Source organism: Salminus brasiliensis, chromosome 13 (assembly GCF_030463535.1).
Source record: "Salminus brasiliensis chromosome 13, fSalBra1.hap2, whole genome shotgun sequence".
Classification (NCBI taxonomy): domain Eukaryota; kingdom Metazoa; phylum Chordata; class Actinopteri; order Characiformes; family Bryconidae; genus Salminus; species Salminus brasiliensis.
This window is the reverse complement of record NC_132890.1, coordinates 16,924,906-16,948,421: the sequence shown is the minus strand read 5'-3', so window position 1 is coordinate 16,948,421 and position 23,516 is coordinate 16,924,906. Positions and strand designations below refer to the sequence as shown.

General features: G+C 43.0%; 1 protein-coding gene across 3 annotated transcripts in view; it reads right to left on the bottom strand.

The window, feature by feature from the left end:
• gnao1a (guanine nucleotide binding protein (G protein), alpha activating activity polypeptide O, a) overlaps positions 1-23,516 on the bottom strand; it is a 91,540-nt gene that overhangs the window by 24,840 nt on the left and 43,184 nt on the right. For all 3 annotated transcript variants that reach the window (XM_072695619.1, XM_072695620.1, XM_072695618.1), the window contains exon 4: positions 517-677. In XM_072695619.1, coding sequence (XP_072551720.1) covers positions 517-677 — 161 coding nt within the window. The remainder of the gene's footprint in view (positions 1-516; positions 678-23,516) is intronic.

Here is a 23,516-nt window from a genome sequence, read left to right as displayed (position 1 = left end):
AATACTGCTGACTCACATCTTTCAGGGCCGTTCCACAAGCACACACTGGAGCGCGCACCCCCACACTCGTTCACATGCACGCTAAATCAAAATGTTTCTTCAGCGTGAGCTGTAATTGCATCTGTCGTTTTGACATTAACAAACAGATCTATCTCCGGGGAGCTGCTTAATGCTGAGCTGCCACAAATATCACAAATTGCCAGTGAGATGGGTGAAACACCATTAATTGAAAGATGCATTTAAAGGGATTACAACCAAATTGCTTGAAGAATTAAAAAGAAGTTTAGGAATCAGTCTGCTGGTTTGTTTTGAAGCACACTGAATTCAATGTGCCACTCGATGCAAAAAGAGTATATGTGCTCACAAAGCCGATCATGTGTAAATGATGTGGTAACTACTATAATAATAATATGCAAGTAATAGCAAGTGGAGGTCTGTTTGGGGGCAATGCCTTATAATATGCTGTAACAGCACTCCTGCTGCTTCCATGTCGTTCCAGAAGGGGGTAGTACTCACTATTGGGCGGAGTCATTGAGCTGGTACTCTCGGGCCCGGCTGAAGCACTCCTGGATACCGGAGTCAGCCCACAGGCGCATCATGGCGGTCAGCAGCTCCGGGGAGTAAGGTTCAGTGTCCTCCATACGACTCACAACATCACACACCATCTTGGCATCAGCCTGCGGAGAACATAAACATACATGCAGACCTTATAGAACTGGCATGAAGAGGAGTGGGAATAAACGAATAAACGTCCTTGCAATTGCAACGAACTGAAAAAAAGAGGAAACCCAGACTGTGTTAAACAAACTGCACACTCTGTGACCTATTGTGCATTACCCACAATAGTGGCTACTCAAAAAAAAAAAACATTACTGGAGAGTGGAGCATGACTTTTCTGTTCCTCTTTGGAATGCATCTTATCTGAGCTGACTGAGTTATGATGGGCAGCACTCCAGGTGCGACGTCATTGCTCTTGTTCTATTTTAGTCACAAAGGAGGGCAATGTTTTGACAGGGTGCTACACATGCAAATCAGCTCACTCTAGATCAGGTGTGGTCGTTGTATGCGGCGCAATCATGTAAGCCAGAACAGGGACAGCTGACCTCAGAACGTTTTTCTGAAAGCACCATTAGGAGTCTGCCCTGCTGGCCCAGCATTGCTGCTGGGAACAGTAATACCTCATGTCGAGCCCCACTAGACAGAATAAGCAGCGCCAGGAATTAAGTCAATTAAAGCCATGACCGCCCTTTTTGTGTGTGTGTGTGTGTGTGTGTGTGTGTGTGTGTGTGTGTGTGAGTGTGCCCTGATCCCCGTGGTCCCACTTTCTAGTTCACTAATCCCACATACTTCCTGTGGGATGAGACCACATTGCACTGTGAAACCTGACTCTCACTCACACACACACACACACACACACACACACACACACACACACACACACACTTCTGACATAGACAAGAAGGAGTGGGTAAGGACTGTGACTCTCTGAAAGGTGCAAAAGGATGCAAAATAAAGATGGTGTTGGGCAATATATACACTACATGTCCAAATGTTTGTGGGCACCCATTCTAATAAATGCATTCAGCTACTTCAGATACGTTGCACCCATTGTTGACCCAGATGTGCAAATGCACACATACAGCTTGTCTTGTCCCTGTAGAGAAGTAAGAGTCTCTGGGGCAGATAAACATGAACATAATGGCATGGGCTCATGTTTACACCAAGCGTGGGCTAGAGGGGTATAAAGCCCTCCAGGATTGAGCTGTGGAGCAGTGCAACTGTGTTATCTGGAGTGACGCTCCTCCATCCAAGACTTTTGGGATGATTAGAGTATGAGGTGAGGTGGTGATCATCCAACATCATGACCTCAATAACACTCTGGATGCAAATCCTACAAGCAATGCTCCGAAATGCAGTTGAAAGTCTTCCCTGGACAGTACAGATATTTAGCCCAAGAAAAGCAAGATCAACTATTTTTAATACCTGTGATTTCAGAAGAAACAATAAGTAGGTGTCCCAATACTTTTGTTCAAACAAGCTATTTTAGATGTGCAGAACATTCTTGTAAACGAGTAGCCTCACTGAGTATATCTTCATGTATGCATTTTATCAATAATAAAATAAACCTCACTACCTCATACTCAAAGCCCAGGTGCCTGGTTACCAGCAGCAGAAAGGTCAGGGGGGTGTGGCCAAGAGGAGGGGCAAAGTCAGCACAGGTTATCTTACCACCATCTGCTGATACATGCGGGCACTGATAACCTTGTATGTGTGTGTAAATACTCACTGTTCCAAAAGCCACTAAAGGCAACCTAAACAGGATATTTCCCACCTCTCAACCTTCACCCTATGTTTATGATCCTTCACTCCCACTTCCGGTGTCCTCCTCGAAACCACTTCACTGCATCATTTCCTTAAGTCTCTCTGTGGGTTTTTGCTATTCTTCCTTGAAGCCCAGTGCAATGCTTTGCCAACCCCATGAAAGGGGCATTTAGCTTTTAGCTCCTTTATGCTACAAAGACTAGTACAGCCCTCGGGTTGAGCGCCCCTCTCCAACGAATCAGATGATAAAGACGACGGCTCAGAGACCAAAGCAGAGAGCGTGAGAAATGGACGAAAGCAGAGAGAAAATGAAAGCGTGATTGAGGGGGGTGGGGGGTGGGGGGGGTGTTTGAATGATCCACAGAGGACAAAAAAAAAAAAAAAGACAAGAAGAGAGAGGACTGGGGAATCCGAAAAAGGAGAGAAGGCTGGTCCCCCTCTCTTCATTGTCCATTGTGAGCAAGACTGCAGCATACAAAGAGGGGTACGCTGGGATTATTACTAGTGGAAAAATAAATGACCGTTATCTGTGATTAAACTTCCTGTTAATGGGAAAGTAATGGATTACATTTTGGTGCTAAGAGAATGCTACAATGCTCAGGTCCCACAGAGCGTCAGAAATGGATGACTGTCCTCCATAAGACTTGTCAGCAGGTGCAGATTGTGCAGCCGTCACCATGGTGATGCAACGGGCGGTTGCGCGGCCTGCAGGGGGCTGTGTGATTGGTTGGGCGAGGCTCTCTTTTTTTCCCCTCCCCCGGTGAGTGTGACCTTTGAGAGGAGGTCCTCTGAACTCAGCAGGAGTGGACCTTCTGGAGCTCCCATCTAACACACAAACCTCCTATCCCACATCCACACACAAACACACCTACAGACATCCATCCTATGACCAGTATCTAGTTAACAGGTGACACATTATTGCTGTAATTACTGTAATGCATTTGAAGAGTCAGCAAACATAATTTAGCAAAAACAGGTGCTTTTAACATCTATAAACAGGTGCTTTTAACATCTATAAACACTGGGCTGCTGAATAATTGAGACCTAACAGAAACTGCAGACTTGTGACTGTGGCCATCAGTTTTATCATTTAATCTACTGACCCTAGAATTTAACCTACTGACCATAACCAAGAGACTCCATGGGTTATGATCATATTTTGTTTACTGTGTTCAAGAGGTTCTTGTGTTAAGCTTGTCTGGAACTCCTGATGACCACCACTCTAAAATCTGGGTCGGATCCACTATAAATCTTCCAGTTCAAGACTACATTAACAAAAACGGACTTTCTGACTTAACTTGACTTGAAAAACTAACACGAGTCCGCTATTAAACCACATTTCTCTGATTTTCTCCCATTTGAACAAACAAAACTGATCCCAATCCTGCCTTTCTTGGTGAAAACAATGCTTCTGAAATTTAAACATGATCAGAGCAGCTCCTAGGTGGACTGGCTCCCAGGTGGATCGGCCTCACTGCTGTCCTGACGCTGGTCACGCCTGTCATTCTTCAGCACAGCACTGAAGGAGAAGGAGAATCGGACGTGATAGCCTATTGAATTTGTGATCGGGTTTGCAGGAACACATAACAGCTCTTCATTAAGGGCCAGGCGTGGGCCGGAGAGAATGGGGCCTGCCCTTCATCAGTATTCGTTTATTCGGAGCAGCATGCTATATGCTAACCAGCTCTGTTCCAGCTCAGTTTATGAATCCAGTAACTGCTAACCATTTGTAACACTTGCAGTTACAGTGGCAAGAACAGAAATTCGCATAATTGGCATTTGTCAAAAATTTAAAAAATCTTGAATTACCACAGTGCGCCTTACAACCTCTTAGTCACTTCCCTTATCTATTCTGTTTGTATTCTGCAGAAGTCAAATGTACAAGTTTCCTTCTCTTACTGCTGGGCACAATGCATCTGATATTAGCCACGATTTCCTGGAAGAGGGCGTCTGGAACGGAGACTAATCTGATACAGCCTGCACTTACAGGCCAACAGAGACTTGAATTCATTCTTCAAAGCTATCATTATCCTTCTGCATGCATATGCTGCGGAGTTCTGAGCTAGTGCGGAAGGCTAATTCCCAGACACGTCAACGGCGTGTTACTGAGCACTTCACTAAGAACATCGGTGCCAACCCGAACGCTCTAACAAGTAATCAGTTGGCATACTGGTCATTACAGGATTATCCTTCTATACTACAATGGACACATGTAATACACCACCACACAATGGCCAGATAACTGTTTTTTTTCCCTTCAAGCCCAGCACCACAAAATAAGAGCCTGAATGAAAGCCTTTACATTAGGTCACAGTGCACACATGCCAAAGCTGATGATGCCTGACCCAGCAGGGCAAAAGAACATGGCCCATTAGGCGCCCCAAGAGATGGGGGCGGCTAATAATTCAACAGTGATGACAGTGGCAACCTTTCCTTTCTAATTAGACCCGGGCCTTGAGAGACGTTCCACTTACAAAAGATGCAAGCGTCTCACATGAGCGTTGCACCAGAAGTGTCAGCACAAACTCCCCAGACAGGATTACGGCTATAGAATCTTTTTAGTGTTACAACGCTAATCCTTATCAAGGGTTCTGAAACAAGTCAGGCCTCTGTCACAGCGGGGCTTTATGGATGCTGCTGCTGCCATCGTGATGACTTTACAGGGGACCCACGACTGCAGGCCCACATGAGGAATGAGCTAATTAAAGGGTGATGATACAGGTCAAGCTCTTGGAAAATGGATCAGGCGGTATGGTCATTCCCTATGGAAACAAGTTAAAATATGCTGACGCAGTTAGACTAGAAATGAGAACGGGAATAAAAGTGGATGAAGCTGAAGGGTTGAGAGAAGGGGTGAGAGCTGGACACACCTTCACAGAGAGGTTGCAATTGGGGAGTTAAATAGCATGCCATGCAGTGATGACTATTCATCTTCCGCCTTAACTACATTTCAGAGATGGAGACCATGACGGACATGTCCCTGGGAATGGCATTGTTAGCAGTTACTGGACCAAACAACCCTATACACACCTCACTGTGTACTGTGACCTGCATTGTAGATTTAATTAGTTATCAATCGTAATGCCAAAACTATTGTGCATTATAACCATTTAGCTTTCTACATATTGTGGTGTCCCACCAAAATGTTTTCACAGTTTTATTTTAAGGTCTATGAAACCGAGACAGTAGTGTAGTTCTAAGAGTGAAGACCTAAAAGAACCGCGTACCTACTGTACACACAGGGTTTAAGGGTTTCAGGTGTCATCACATACAGATTAGTTAATGCTCCAAGCATAATTTCTTACACACTACATACGCACTAAAGCGGCTTGCCCAAAATAGACCAAAGTGATATTAGCAGACATTTCCTCTTGAATCCAGTGCTGTACCATTATGCATCCCATTGGTTATGTAAGATATTTATGCACTAATAATTTCAGTGCATGTTATTCCGTATTTATGCATTCGCCTAGGTAAACAACCCACTAAATTAGATTTCCCATATGTGGAATCTGATGTAATGAGTATGCTTATGGCTAGCCCTCTATACCTAGAATGCGTCCAGGCCTACTTAAAATCCTTCTAATCAAGACTCAACCAATATGGGGCCCCAACTGGAGGCTTATTGTATAAAAGGATGTAGGTTTAGTCTCATTTGTCTTGTACTGGAGGGCTGAAATATGGCAGGAAATCGATTGAGTGGATTGTGTACAATGCAGTGCATCGTTGTGCACAGTGCCCATTTATTGCGTTCCTGAGGGAAGAAGAAACAACTGATGTTTACAGCACATAGAACACAGCTTGTAGCACACAGAGTACAGCATACAGTACGGTGTACATGAACTAGGGTTGTCATGGTTTCCACTGTTAGCCTCGTTGTATGAATCGAACAGTTGCCTTACCAATGACGCTTTTAAAATAGGATGAATTTGTCTGTTGATTCCTTAAACCTGTGGTTCTCATCTTAATTTAGCCATGACCCTTTTCATCCTGTTCCAAAACATTGTAAAGCAGCCTTCATGTTTTAATGTGTATCAGGGACAAGAGCATCCGCTGACTGGCTCCAAGAGGCCACATCTAGCATTGCTAGCTACTGTACCCACAGCAGCTACCAAACACATGAAAGACATTACTATTATCAGCCATAAACATCCAGCAGCTCCTTCTCCATACGCACTTTCAGCACTTTTTAGCTTAGTTAGCTAATTGCTCAATACTGATGCGTATAAAGGTAGCATAAAGTTAATGGCTTGTCTCAAAGCTGCATACTGAGAGACTTTCAGTCAGGCATTTTCAATTTTAGCATATAATGAATGACTAGTTAGAACACTGAACTGGCAGATTCTCAAAAATAGCACCATATCAGCCAGTTCCCCCCATCCCCGCAGCCATGCACCCCCCCTCCTTTTTTCCCCTCCCATCTGCGGTTCTCAAAGTTAACCCTTTGAGAATCATCCCCTCCTAAGATAATCTTAAAAAATGAGCTGGACCTATATAGGCATGTACACTTTTACCTTGTTGTTTTTAAATGATAGTTTTGTCAGTAGGATTTTCACCCTATGTCATCTAGAGCACTGTGTGAAGAGATACTCTAAACATTAAACATGAAACATTGGCTTTACCAGAGTCTTAAGTTCACAAAAGTAGTAATGTTTGAACAGTATATAAACGAGAGGCAGAAGACTAGTTTGAGTGTCAACTGATCAATTTCACACAGACGGACGTACAAATCCACCAATTAGATACAGCGAGGCAGAGACGAGTATCTCAACTTGTCTTAATAGCCTCATAATTACAGATATGAGCCACGTACGATCTGGCAATGAAATGCAATGCAAAGGGCGGGATCTTTTTTTGGCACAGTCACAAAGATATTGACACATAACTTTAACTTTAAGACACATCGAATGCGATGTGGCGACACATTTATACAATCTAGAGGGTTAATGGTGAAGTAAGGAGCAGTGGATATGCCCGTCACGATAACTTATCCACTTATCATACAAAATATGGACATGACCTCGATAACTAATGTTAATACCCATTGTGTTTACTTGGTGAGGAGAGTCATGAACACGAACAGGCTGGTATGTCCACTTTGTTTAAAAATATAAATATTAATATAAATATTCATTGTTCATATAGTTCATTTGACTTTTTAAATAGTGCAATTGCATTGTTATGCTATAATATTATATCAGTGGCATAAAGCATACTACTATACCAATATAATCTCTGATTGGCTGCTTTCCACTAAGCCCTGCCTCCACACTTATCATCACCCTAAAGTGCTTTTTTCATGTGTTTAGAAGGCTTGAGACCTGCTAATACTGAGGCTAGATATACTCTAACAGCAACTGGATGGCATGATACTGTGAAACCATAATCATGACTAGATTAGCATTCTGAGAAAAATTCGAGTGATACCATCCTGAAAAGAGTCCAGAATACAGTGTGGGGTACACAGTGTACAACACCCAAATAAAATCCCATGAGGCCAGACTTCCATTTCTGAAGAAGCTCATTAGATCAAATCTCTTGCAGCTCTTCTTGATCAGACTGAGACGTGTGCTTATCTGTGTCCCTCGCCCTCTCATACACTTTCCTCCATCCTTTGTTCCTCTTTCTCTCTCGGTCAGAGCAGGCTGTTATGTCATATGTTGGAAGCTGCTGCAAAGCTGATGGAAGGCCTCACACTTCAAGTCCAATGAAACTGAAGAGACACAAAACTTGACTAAAGTCTCCTCCCTTCATTATCGTCTCTCTATTTTTTATTTTTTTTGGTTTATATTCGTCGCTCTCTCTCTCTCTCTCTCTCTCTCTCTCTCTCTCTCTCTCTCTCTCACACACAGGTCCCTCCTCCCTCTCCACTCCTCCGCATCATGTGACAGTCAGCTCCAGTTACTATAGTTACCGTGCCTTTCCTGGGGAATGTGATTGTGGGTTTGATGCTCTCTTTCTCTCTCTCTCCCGTTCACTCCCTTTCATTCTTTCTCCCTTTTTCTCACCTTGTCTCGCTCATTTTCTCTGCTCTCACCTTTTCTCCCTTCCTATCTCCCTCCATTTCCCTCTGCCTTTTTAAGTCTCTCTCTTTCTCTCTCCTCCCCCGCCCCATCACTTTCTACTCAATCTCTCTCTCTGCCTCCTGTGGCAGCTGCTGAATTATTGATTTGATGAAATATTTAGCTGTTATCCTGCTAGACCGCTGAGTGCTCCAGTTGTGGCCTAATGGCAGGCAGTCCTCTAAACGCAGAGGGTCCACCACACCTCTCTGCAGCTTTACTCAAGACCCCGCTGACTGTCACTGGAGGGGGCCACGCCCACCCCATCTGGGCACATCTTCAAGCTCCCCCAGAAACTAACAATCCATATTTGGGTGTTAATAAATGGCCGAGAAGGCTGATTAGTCATTTAAAAAGATGTGTATTAGCAGGAAATCTGACAATAGGTTTTTGTTTACAATAAAACTAATAAACTAACAACAACAACAAAAAAAAACAAACAAGTGGGCTCTCAACACTGCTATCTAGCAGACAGGATTTAAACACAACACAGAACACACTGCTTCATTCAGATATGTGGATACTGACGTACATACTGACATGCAAATGCACCACACAAACACACAACGCTTGCCTATTCCCTGTAGTGAACTACGGTCAATAACCTCATAACTTAAACCTATAAGTTAATATTATTAACTTATATTAAACCTAATGCCTAATAATAGGCATGGGCTAGTGGGGTTTCAAGCCCCCCAGTATTGAGCTGTGGACAGAACAACTGTGTTCTCTGGAATAGTGGTTAATGCTCTATCCAGTACTTTTGGGATAAGTTGGGAGTTGGGGAAGAGGTGGAGTGGTGATCATCCAACATTCTCACTTCACTAACACTCTTGTCCCTGAATGCAATTAAATCCTCAAAGCAATCCTCTAAAATTGAGCAGAAAGCCTTCCCTGGACAGTAGAGACACTGACTCCAACAAAAGCAGGATAGCATTTTTAATACCCTTGATTTCAGAAGATACAATGAATGCCCCAGTACTTTTGTCCATAAATCGTATTTGTATCCAATGCTTCTTAAATCTAAAAGAGATGTTTTAAAAACACCATTATTCATTTCAAACAACAGCTAATAACTACAGCTGAGAGCCCACTCATGAACATAACGTCAGCCAATGCTTAGAAAAGAGACAACTAATGTCAACCTGACCAGAGTAAAAGAACACAGTGCTCCTCCAGAAAAGGAGAGAGTAGGAAAACAGTGGGGTGCTTTTTTTGAAAACATCATCATCTCTCTCTCACCAACTACTTCTGTGTTATTATGAGGGACCCTGATGTTGAGGAAACAGAGTGAGAAAGAAAATGGGTCAGGCTACCCATCCCTCTCCTCTCTGACCTGCCCTTACTAAAATAAGCATGCAGTGGAATACATTCTACTCAGCTAAGCGTGCAGTTATTCCACATCGTACGTACTTGTGCGTGTGTTGGGATTTACCAAGACATAATTACGATAAAACGTTAGCAAAAATGGACCCCACCTACCACCATCACCTACAGAATGAGGTATTTACTTGATTGCTGCTGTTCATCCATTAAAATAAACCTCCTATCGCAACAGTAATATGTTCCTCATTCTGGTGCTTACCGCCCCCCTTCGGTTGTCTTCCTGCTTACCCTGTGCTACTTGACAAGAGGAAGATGGATTAAACAGACAGGTTATAGCTGAGAGCGCAGATGCATCTGTCCATACCAGCATCTCGCTCCTTCTCTCTCTCTTTATACTGCTGCCTGCGGGTTCTGCGCGGTCTGCTGAAGTCCTGCCATTTATTACAGTGTGCAGTGCAGTGCTGGTTACTCCTCTGCATGGCTGAGCTGGGCTCAAGGCCAGCATGCATCTTTTCAACTAGGGATGAGCAATAGTACCACAAACAGATCATTATCCTCTAATATTCACAAGGGCTGTCACAAACTCAATTACTTGATTTAAAAATCGATCAGCCAGGTCCTGTTTAGTATTGTTACTGTATAGTTAAGAAAATCAAGGAATCCTAAGAAAAAGGCATAAAGATGAAGCATTCATTTAAACATTTTAAGCTAAATTAGTTTATCATTTTGTTTTATATATTTTTACATTGGAGCACCATGCAAAAGACATCTGAGCTCCGAAATAACTAAGACCGCAGACCAGGTGATGCAAATTCTAAAGCTTGATCAATAATATAAATACTAGACTCCTCAAAGCTTCTCGCAACAGTCAGCAGTCATGGGCTAAATTTTTAAATAACGGATGCTTACAAAGCAGGAGATCATCAAGCACACCAAAATGTGCCACAACAAACCATGTCAGAGCATTCTGGGACAGGAGCAAGAAAGTAATTACAGAAAGATGGTCCTCCTCTCAAGGGTCTTTCTAAGGTTGTTCTGGTCCGCATCAGAGTGCGTTTACTGTGTTCACACCTTCCCAAACGGATCGCAGCGAGGGTGAAAGTGAACCAGAGTCTGATTTAACTGGACTAAAAAGTGCAGGTGTAAAAAAAAGCCCTACAAAATGGAAGTTATGACAGTAATGGTGGAGATCAAGTTGATGTCTGGAAGACCAAGAAAACATTATGAGAGAGAATTGGTCTCATCAAACCCCCTATTTGACTGCAAAAGATCATCAGGAAGATTGAGCAGACTTTGGAGTGGTGGTGCACTGCTCTACTGTGCAGCAACACCTAAAGAATGTGACCGTAAGGGAGAGTTTAAAGAAAACGTGGCCTGTGCCCAAAAACAAAAGAGCCTTCTTTTGTTATTTTGAAACTGTCAAAGATGGAAATAAAGTAATCTTGCTTGCTTAAAATATTAAAGACTTGTCATCTTGTGTTCCAAATGTTATGGGTTTTGGAAATCAGTCCTAGTATTAAGCAACACTAGGATTTTGATTTAGAAATCCAACAGGATGAATGTTGTGTGCGCACCACAATTGTGAGGCATCTCGAACAGGGAATCTGAAGTGTATTTCTAAAGTAAAGATGTTACATAAAAAAATAATAATTGACAATATGTTGTTTATGTGTATCCATCTACAGATTCATCCATAAAACACATAGCAGGCAGTGAGGCAGAATAAAAGAAGTCCCTGCAGCAGAGTCTGTCAACACATTGTTCCACAGTGCTCACACTGTCTGTCTTTAGGGGAACACACCCCCCTCTCCACTTCTCTCCTGGGTGACCCAGTCCTGATCTGGCAGTGCCCAAAAGAGCCAGTGAGAGCCACTGAAGTGAAATTAAAAGGAGCCTGGTAATAACGCCAGCGGTGCCACAGCATCGCTCTGGAGACTACCAGAGAGAACAGCGTGACTCCAGGACCTTTTTTTTTTTTTTTTGGTAAAGAAAACTGTAGTATGCTGCCTACACTAGTTTATTAGCTCTGCCCAAAAGCTGCCTTAAAGGTGTGGGTAGTGCTGAGTGTAAACAGGATCCAGACCTTTTGAGAGTGTGCACTGGATGTGCTAAGTGAATCTAGTAGATACGGATGTTTGTAAAGGACAGAGGTGGTGTCTGCGGATGAACTCTATGCGCTAATCTCTGAAATGGCACGGATTCACAGAGAAACACCGCTCCTGTCTGACCGGCTGATGAGCTGTGTCTCTGTGGCAACGGACGGTTTCCTAGCAGCACAAAACAGCTTATGGAAAAATGAAAGAATAAAAAATAAATAAATCTACCCAGGGAGAAAGAGGGAGAGAAACACATAGAAAGGATGCTAGAGAGAGAGAGAGGGCAGAAGCAGAAAGCCAGAGAAGTCCAACTGAAAAACAAATACAAAAATATAAGAGATTGACTAATGGACAATTACCACATACAAATCACACACAAACAAGCACACACAGCTTATCAGGTGGGGGAGGGGGGACCTTAAGTCACAGAGGTCCTAAGTAAGGAAAAAAGGCCAATATGTGAGACGATGCAAAGAGCTGTTCAAACAGGAACTGCTAAATTACATGATCTTATTAAAACAGTTCATCTGAAGAGCAAGTAACACACTGTTCCACTGTTAACAACATTCACATGCAACTATAAATATCTCAGTTTCCTAGTATGTACCACACGTGTGTTCATGTGTTTGCATGCATTTCTGTTATGCATTTATCTACTGCATGACCAAAAAAAGCTCGTTCCCCCATGTGCATTTAAGAGAATCACAAGGTGGGGACGCTGTGGGAGCTCTCCGATTGGTGATGCTGCTCTGAAAAAACGAAGCCCACCACAGTTGCAAGTTTAGCGACACGGAGCTCGACTAAATGACAGAACAAGAAATAACCTTAATGAACCGGCCTACAAAATATGCCTGAAAACAGTGGAAAAGACACACTTGACACTTGTGTTCGTAGACATTAGATAGATAGATAGATAGATCACTTTATTTATCCCACGGGGAAAGTCAGTTTGTTCAGCAACAAAATCAAACAAGAGAGCAGCATAATAAATGAGGCTTTATCCTCAAACGTGTGTGATTTGAGCCAGAGTTAGCTGGAGCACGATCTGTAGCACTGGCCTCATTTCTTCTTCTGATCTGTTGCTCAACGTGAGTTTTAATCATCAACACTTGTGTCGATAGCTCAGCAGTTAGTCAACAGCTGCTGCACTGGGCTGTCTGATACTTGGTGGAGCTGTAGTCAAGCTAGTTAAGCAAAAGTTAACTTGGCAAGTGGGCTACAGATCCAAAACCATGGGGATTAAAAAAAAAGCTAACCTGTCAGCAGCTGCTTGGGTAATTCTAAGTCTAAATGTTTAGAAGTGGGCTTTCTGGCAGCCAGACTTTGTTATACTGCTAACTACGCAAATGCTAACCAGCTTCTCTCTCCTGATTTGGAGCAGTTTAACATTTATTGATTGATTGATTTAAAAAAATTGTTTTTAAAATACAGCAGGCAATAGCGCATACCACAGAATTGTTTTCAGAAGGTACAACAGTGCAAAGTGAATACTGCCCAACCCTAGTTTACATGCAAAGATTGGTGGCAGACAATGGTTCATTTTGTGCTGTGTAGACAGCTACATCACACTGTCACACTGTTCTGACTGCATAAAATAATTTCCATATGAGGTGTTACTTATATACTATGACCGTTTTCCAAAACGTTTAAGGGGAAAAAATAAATATTGCAATATTACCTTGCTTACAGTAACCCTATATTGTGATGCATGTTGTATCGCTGAGTTTTTGCCAATACACAACCCCACTGTCCTCCCCATGAATGTGTGTGTGTGAGTTCTGTTTGTGTATGTGTGTGTATATAAGTGTATACCTGTGCTGCAGCAGAAAGATGTACTCAGGTAGACTAAATTAAACACAGCCGCTGAAGGCTGCATGCCCTGACCACTGCATCAGCAAACGCCTACTGTACACACATACAGGCCATTTTTCAGTGAAACTGACAGTGCAGCCAAAAAGCCAGCAAAGCGACATTTATCACCGATTTCCAATCAGCCTGCAACGTCACACCGATCTACTGCTTACACACTGCTGAGTTTAAGCACTGCAATTTACTTCGGTAATCTATAAACCATTACACAAAATTACCATAGGTTCAGATTAAGGGTGGTGGAGATGGTTGAGGGAGGGGGCTGTACATCTATTCAATTCAAGGGATTACAGTGTGTAGGATTAGAGTGGCTTCTTGGTCTGGGGCAATGCCATAGATTGCTAGAGCTACATCGGGAGAATGGAGGATCTTTGGTTGCTGTGACACCAGCAGAGACTGCTGCAGTTGTTTTCCCTAATGCCTGTGTCTAATTGCTCTTCTGAGAATGATAATGTCTGATCATTTGGAAGAATGACCTCAGAGGATGATGCATGCTGAAAGCTAGTTTCAAATGACGATTGTACAGTGGACACTATTGATTATATTTGCAATCGATTAATCTACTGATTATTTTGAGGATTTGTAAGGAAATGTAATATAAAGCAACGTTACACAGCATTTTTACCTCAAAATGACTGTGATGCTCCACTGACTTGCAATAAGGGATACGGCATCTCTGTCATTGCTATTCTGGGCTATTCTGGTAACTCTGGTGATCAGGCAGGACCACGCTTTGTAATATTACTATACCATGTCAGTCTACATGCTTCTTTCAGTTTCAGTGACAGTTTTGTATCTGTGAGCTTCCAGAAATGCATGTCATTTTTATGGGTGGCTCAAAGCGTGAGTTTCACTTCTCAGCTGTTGGGGGAGCCCAGGAGCCAAAAATACTAATTCTTGCATAATGCTGCTTTAAACTAGTAATCTTAACATCCTCTCTGTGTTGAGATGGATAAATGTTGCTGACAGAACTTCATATCTCAGTTTTGGTCATTTTTACTTCTTCAGCAATATAAATAAAATAACCCAAAAACCTGTCCTATACATAGTACCAACAAATCTTTTCTCCACTGATTTCAATTTCCAACAGTGACTATATGTCAGCTATGAGGTGGAATTTGTATGTGTGTGTGTGTGTGTGTGTGTGTGCGCACGCATTAGAAAAAGATGCCTTGGAAAGAGGGGGGAGGTAACAGACACAGAGAGAACGAGAGGGAGCTCGAGAGATGCACTCTTTGCACTCCTGGAAGAATGGCTGCAGGCTCAGCTCTCTGTTCAGTAAATGGTTTGAAAGCACCTCCGCACCAGTTGCCTGATGGACCAGGCACTTTCTGACCATATCTCCACCTCTACCCCCCAACCACCCCCCTGCTTCATCTTCACTGCCTTTCTCCTTCTTCTCCATCCCCCATTCCACCCCACCACCGCCACCCCCGACTAGCCCATTACTGGCATTGAGTTCTGTTCCATTCAGCCCTTCAGTCGCTTTCTTTCTTTTCAGCTCTTCCCCACTGCACACTGCACTGCTGAGGGCCACGGAGGACACACAGAACAGAGGATATCAGCCCAGAGCCACTAGCAGGGGCCATATACACTCTCCACCACCTCCCCCATGAGCGCAACCCCCCCCCTAGCTATTCAGTCCCGAATGCTCCAAACCACACAACAGCCCTTCGCATGGGTGGCAACGAGAAGCTGCACATGACCCAATACACAGAGACCCACAGGCCGGTGCAGAAAGGCTGATTAGGGTTTGCATGAAAGCACATATACACATCATGCGTGCCCACAAACGACATACACACACACATACATTTAGACCTTTATATAACATTGAGATGGAAAAGCAGAATCCCCACAATCCGATAGAAAAACAGCACAATTACAAGACAATCCAGGTTTTCTGCACAACACTAAAATCAGCTCTGGTGCTCTTCAAAATCTACCATACACTTGGCTTGGGATTTTTTATTCTTGCTTCTAAAAACCCAGAGTCCATATAAACAGTCCACCAAAAGTGCTCCATTTTGTCCACCTAGAAAGCTGTGGGTCATTATGGCAGGACAGTAGTGAGGTCAGGGCCGGGAAACTATCAGCCACTGGCAGAAACTGAGAATTTCAGTGAAAGAGACAGATGGGCAGTGAGTTCTAGTGAATGGAAAGTAAACAGAACGTTCCAGTGAACTGCGGAAAGACAGGGTGACCGCGTGATGCAGAATGAGACATGGGATTTTAGCAGGGTTAAGACATCCAGAGAACAGGAGAGCAAGAAAAAGAGAGAGGGGAAGAGCGAGGGAATGAGAGTGAGAGAGATTATGGAGCAGAGTCCATTAAGAGTCCAGACACGTTGGGGCCGTCTACTTATGTCATCTCACACTAGCCCCCCCCCTCCTCTTCTCTCGCTAATCAATAGAGAAGCACTTAGGGGGCCTGAGCATGGAGAAGTGGGCAGGGGCCTGCTCATTAGGACCTGTAATGGGCCCAGCAGAGGGAGTACACTCACACCACTGCTACTGCTGCTGCATTCACACACAGACCATCTCCCATTCCAACGCCAAGAGACGATATCTTCACATAAACAGCAAAGCGGGTTAAATCAGCTTGTCAACTCTGAGCTAGAGTTAGCTATGTGTTTGATCCGAGAGCCAAGTATGTTGGTTTATTGAAGAAATCTCTGAAACAGAACAGGGAAAACCTGAGCTGACTTAAAAAATGAAAAAAACTAACAAACAAAAAAACCTAAACAAGGACACAGTGTCATTCATGCAAAACACCAAACGCTATTTAAAGTAACATTATGGAACATTTTTATCTCAAAATAGCAGCTTCAAAATCATTGCGATGCTCCACTGACTTCTAACGGGGAGAACAGAGACACGATTTTCGCTACTCTGGGCTCAGGTGTGCTGATAACTGCACAGTAGCAGAAGGAGGGAAGATAACTCAGTGAGAACTGTGTATATTTCTGTAGAATCCCGTAATATTTCTCTACCGTCTCAGCACACATGCTGCTTTCAGTTTCAGTGATGTGTTCTGTATCTCTCAGCTCATCCAAAAAAACATGTTCTTTAGTGGTGGCTCAAATCGCAAAACACACTTCCCAACTGTAGAGGTAGCCCAGAAGCAAGAAATTACAATTTTCTATAGTGCTGTTGATTTAAGTACTAATACTGCCCTCTTATGGAGAATCTTCAGTCTGCTCAAAGTGAGTGTGTACGTTATAAGCCAGGTACAAGAGGTGCTCTGCATTTAATACAACTATTAAAGCAAAATACACCATTCAAGATGATGCTAATGTAAGTTACAGAATGTATGCATTACAATACAATACATTAAACTGCAAACTGTGTCCTGTACTACTTTAGGAGAGGAACCAGGCACTCAAGGGCAGTTCAAAGCGTTATGCATGTTCACAAGTATGCTGTCGATCTTGGGGCTCGTTCAGATGTATGTAGGGCTGATCCCCCTGGAACGACTAGCGTTCCAACCCTTTCTCCCTCACTGCCTCTCTCTAGAGGGAGACCCATTTTGAGGCTAAATATTTCATCTGCGGACAGATGCAGCTTTTTATTGAGTAAATAATTAAAAGGAGAACGTGGGTTTGGCAGAGCTGAAGGGAGGGGGCAGGGGTGCTTCTGTCCGTATTCCAGTAGAAAGAGATGCTATGGAAATCACCTAGGGCTAGGAGGAATACCCTTCACAAAAGCTAATGCAACGTCAGTCCAGGATATTGTCCAGGATAAGAATTGTTAATGGTATGAAAATACCACGGATACTGAGGATTCCAATAACAGAGACTTACAAAAGTTTAATGTTTAAACCAGATAAATACAAACAGCTAAAATAAGTCTTTGTAATCAATTTGCTAATCTATTTTACTCATATTTGCACACCTAGTATCCAGAAATTGCTATTATTAATAGTATTTTTATCTGCAACAGTAGTAGTGTTAGCAAAAATAGTAATTTCTCTATTTATTTTTGGAGTATGAAAAAGAATAAAAAAAATAACAATGATATAATTTTAAAGATCAAATTCGCACCAAGTGTCCTGAAGTGGTCTGCCTCACCAGTCGGAACCAATAAGCTCTTTGCAGGTTCGGATTCTGAAAGGCTTCCTTTCTGACCACTGCAGGAGACGCAGGGTGTTTCCTAGTCAAACTGCGTATATGCGAGTGGTTGGACATAAGAGCTTTGTATTGTGACTCATAATAATGAGTACACATACGTAAATGTGTGTGTGTGCGTGTGAGTGTGAGAGATAGCGGGAGTATAAACATAACCATGCACAAAGGGCGGTACACCCACATACACAACATTCAGGCACTCTCCGTCCCTCTCCGTGCTCACTAACTCTCTCTCTCCTTCACCCACACAAACACAGCAACATGCATAAACAACATTTTCCCTAAACTTGCATGGTCACAATCACCCTGACGAAAGACTGCATTGACCATGATGCATGAGGTAACGCGCATGTCGGTGCGGCCTCCATTGCTTGTGGTACTGGCCTTTGGAAGGGACTAGAAAATGACTGCCCCGAAGGCACACATTTCATTAACGCATTCAGAGAGAAGGTACAGGGAGTGGCATGCCCGTCTGCATGCTACAGGGCTACAGTAACAGAACAACTATGCCCACGCTTTGCGCTCACCCACACTGCAAGAGGAAGGAGACAGCATGCATCTAGTTCAACGCATTATGGCTGATCAGCCCTCGCTCCGGGACTGGTTTTATTTACTTTGCATTAACTACCACTGACCTGGAATCCAAATTACAGCGCTATTCCAGAACAGATTTAGAACGAGAAAAAAATGTGCTTAAAATATTCATTTTATAATGAGGGAGGAAGAAAATGAGATTCTCTGAAGGTCACCCAGCCACCCCCCTCCCCCTCCCCCTCCTTATCTTTCCTCCTTTTCATTCTCTACTTCAGTTCATATTAGTGTGTGCTAGGATGGGGGTACACAAATGTACCCAACTCTTATGAGGCCTGTGGGGTACCCCTGTTACGGCGTTGGGGCCAACAATGTGCGAGAAGTCAATTTTCTGTTCACTTGCACTAAGGTGGCTCTAGATAACCAAAAACGTCCTTTGCCAATGAGACTTTCGTTTTTGCATCCTGCTACAACTGACCGATGTGCTCGCTAATTTCATATGATTTATTCCAGACCAGGGTTGGTCATAATATTCTGATATAACTGTGACAGAAAAAAAAATCCTTACTGCCCTGATAATGAGCTTTTGAATTTTCTAGGGCAGTGGTGGCTCAGCGAGGGCAGTGGTGGCTCAGCGGTTAGAGCGCCGGGATATCGATAACAGGGTTGTGGGTTCGATTCCCGGGCTCGGCAAGCTGCCACTGTTGGGCCCTTGAGCAAGGCCCTTTACCCTCTCTGCTCCCCGGGCGCTGGAGTTGGCTGCCCACCGCTCTGGGTGTGTGTGTGTACTCACTGCCCCTAACACATGTGTGTGTGTGAGTGTGTGTTCACTACCAGATGGGTTAAATGCGGAGGACACATTTCGCTGTACAGTGTACAGTGACAAATACGTGCACCTTTACCTTTACCTTTACCTTCTAATACATTCATACACATATACACATTTCCCTACCTAAAAAGTTACCTTAATGATGAGCCATCTGTTATAGGTAACATTCCTATAAAATTCTATTTTCTGCCTTATTCAAGAATCACTGTATTGTTTCAAGCACTTGTGCTGCACAGACACCACACAGCGGCATGGAAATAACTGTGGTGCAATCCACAGTATATAATTCATCATGTATATACAGCACTGTGGCATGTCATGGCACAACTTCTATATATAGAGGTAGTGTATGATTTATACATCCCTCTGAAACTAAAAACAGAGCACTAGCAAGAGCCTGAATTCCCAAAGCAGTGTTGCTGGAGGGCCAGGGTGAGGAGTAAGGTAGATGCAGGGCGAGTGTGGAGTGTGTATTGATTTCAGAAGCGGATTACAGAGCAGGCGGTGAAGGAGAGAGGCGTGGCCCTGATCTGCCCCTGCGGCGGCCCCGGCTCATGCTGCCGTTTGCTCCTAACCTTCAATTAGCGGCCACTGGCAGCGTTGGGCACTGATTAAGCCCTAAATGCCAGCGTGCTGCACCACGTACGCACGCTCACACACACACACACACGCACACACGCGCGCGCGCACACACACACACACACACACACACACACACACACACACACACACACACACACACACACACACACAGGCTACCTCAGCCCTTGCATTATTGAAGAGCAGTACCACTAATTACAGTGAGGAGAGTGCACAGACAGCAGGGAGGAAACACACCTGGATGACACTCACACACACCACTCGCTGAACAGTCATAAATATCAAACGGACTCATTGCAAAACAATCATTTTAACGACATGATTAAAATTAGGGCAAAGGCATCATCAACAAGCTAATGAAAACGCTAGGGTCTCCCCATGTGGTCCACAGCATTTAACAGACTTCAGCATGAGTGTGACACACACACACACACACACACACACACACACTGTATAGTCTACAATTTATTAGTGGCTCAGATTCTATCAGTTCAGATTTAGAGGCCTGTGCCCATCCCCTTGCTATGGTGCTATAGCTCACTGCAAAGTCAGTAAATCTGCACTCGCCTGCATGGACTCTGGGCTGGGAGATTTAAGTGGAGTCCTGTGCAATATCTCACTACATACCAGAGTGAGCGAGAGAGCAAGAGTGAGAGAGCAAGAGCAGGGCAGCGGGAGAGGGAGAGGGAGCATGCGAGAGAGAGAACAAGAAAGAGGGGGAAAGCAAGAGTGTGCAAGCGAAATGGCAAAGGAGATACCCAAGGGAGGGAGAGAGAGAGAGAGAGAGAGAGAGAGGGAGAGAGAGAGGGAGAGAGACACACACAAAGAGGTAGACAGAGCGAGAGATGCGCAAGGGAGAGATACGCAAGAGAGAGTGCGAGAGCGTGCGTGAGACGAGAAGGCCAGCCTCTGCAAAAGACTGACTCAGATTCTTCATTACCCTCAGCAGCAAAAGGCCATGGACCATTAAAGCTCACCAAATGAACCTCACAAGCTGTTACACACAAACCAAAACTGCACTCTCAGCCAAACGGAAGTCCACACTCCATCCTTCCTCTTCTTTCTTTCACATCTACTTCTAAAACTTGTGTACAGTGCCCAAATGTTCTTCAGTGTATGTCAGAGCACAACTGATATATCGACAATAATATGGTCAATAATATTGCTGACCACCAGCATTGTTGGGATCAGCGAAATACCAATAATGCGCAAAAAAATACGGTTGAAGTTTTACTACATGACTGAAACTGGGCAGCTCTTTTAAATAATATCTTACTCAAACATCCAAAGAAAATGTATTAATAAAAAAAATATATATTAAAAAATATATAAAATCAGCACTGAGATACACACATCGAAGACGCACAGTTCCCAAGCAGGCAGAGGGGGGGAGGAAAAAAAAAACAAAAAAAAAAAACAAATCACCAGGCTAAGGTGTAGTTTCATAAGGGTTTTGCAACTCCAGGCACATGATTTAATGTAAAACAAAAAAAAAAAAAAAAAAAAATGAAAAAGCAAAAAAGCACAAAGAGATCAGTAAAACACAGCTTACCACCTTGAGTGGATGCTAATAAAGAATTGTCAGCTTCAATATAAGATATCTTCTCCTAAGTGAACAACATGCCAACATTACGCACCAACATTGTTTGCGTGTTGATTGCGCCTAACAATGCCTAGTAGTGCCCAACAGTGCCTGCTGAGAGCAGATCACATGATCTGTCAAAATAAATAAAAGAAAATAACCGACAAGACAGTGTTATTGTCACAAATTTAAATTAGCGCAATTTTCAATATAAACATCGGCCTAAGCCCATTATCCACTCACTCTTTTACACATTTCGTCCAATTCAACAAAAAATAAATAAATAAATAAATAAATAAAAAAGATTAAAGCAGTGCTCTGTTAACTGTTCTCCTCCTGATCGTGGCTAGAGCTAAAATTAGCTTGGGGAAGTTAAAAGGCTAAGATCATCATCTATTCTTCATAAAAGCCTACTCAAACTTGCAAAAACACTGCTGATGGGGCCCTCACACACACACACACACTCTGCAGCTCAGAGCTTGAGAGAGGATGACAGAGTGGGAACATAAAGAGCAATAGTGATGGGGGATTGAATACAGGGGCATTTTTTAAAAGGTTGGAGGCTTATGCTTTAAGCCTAAAATAACAAGCGTTTTATAATTTTAGCTTTCTTTAAAATCAGTGATATTCCTCTATATTAATCAATCATTGATTCTATATGATTCTATCTGCATTAGCAGAGACTGGTCTTTAGGCAAAGGTTAGAGGAAGATTTTGGCCCAACATCTGGTTTTGGACAGCAGCTAGAATAAATGTTTGTCTAGATGTTGGTCGTTGATGTTACAGGGAGATTATTGTCAGATTTGTCACCGACTCTCCTGCCTTACAAAGAGCTAGGAAGCCAGAAAGCAGTCACATCACGAAATAAGACAGGTCAAACATGACATGGCTGACTCAATGTGACTGAAGTGTTCTGGTGACACTGGACTCGTTGAGAAAGGGTGAGAAACAGAAAGGCTGAGCTGGTTAAGGTGATATCTGAGGTGACAGGACAGCCCTGAATGACTGTGTCAAACAGCAGTTCCACTGAGGCAGCATGATCGGACAGCTAGGGATGTCCTGAACCAAGACTTTTGCCTAGTATTGGCCAATACTGATCCGGTATTTGCATTTCTACAAATAAAACCACCACGCAATTTAGGTATTAATTTATTAATTAAACTCACTTTGTTTTTAGTACACAATTATACAATGTGACATTCTGGGCCAACTGAGCACCCCAAGCAGCTTTACATAATCAATCATTGGTCATAATAGAGATAAAATTTCAATTCATGGTGCTACGGACATGGTCATATTGCCCAGCACTAGATGACAGCAATTAATAATACTAAACTGGAAGATGCTTTAGTGATAACAGTAGCTTTGAAACAACACTACTTTTTCTATACATGTTCTTTGTATGCATTCAATATTTTCATTAAAAAAAAAAAAATACTGTCCAGATAAAGCTGATAATTTAGATTTTCACAAAAAGGGGAGGGGATTTTCACAGAAGGGGAAGGCAGTTTCACATCACAAAACCGAAAAGGAGGGCAACGCACAGGGGACAGCCAAAAAAAAAAAAAAAAAAAAAATTGGCCTAACCCAATATTTAGCGTGAATGATAAATGCAGCCAATAAGCATGGCCGTCGCGGTATTGGGAAATAAGAAAAAAATAATACCAGTGATAATCTAACCTTGCTCATGTTTGTGATGACCGCACAGCTTTTTCCCACAAAAAAAAAAAAAAAAAAAAAAAGTATCATTCTGATGACGTGTTGACAACAACTGAAAAGGCCGAGCTAAACCAAAGCCCATATAGGAAAGGCTGTTCACTCTGCGGCCATCTTTGCAACGCCACCATGCAGTGATTTCCACAGATGTCTAAACCTTTTGCACAGTACTGTAGTCCCATCCTGCAGACTGGAAACCCTCTTTGCAGGCTTTTGATACCCTCTGAGAATGAGCCTCACTTCTGCAGGCTGTGAAAAATGTCAGTATACACCACCTTAATGCTAGAGGGTGCTCTGCTAGAACGCAGTGGTAAAAACAAAGGGTTGGAACAGGATTGGAACGAGCCATCCCTACTGAAAGCATGACTAAGATGGTGCTGCCATGAAAAGGAAAATAAATGGGTATAATACTGTAAATTAGGTAAAAAATTAAAAATAAAAGCCCAAAAAAACAAAA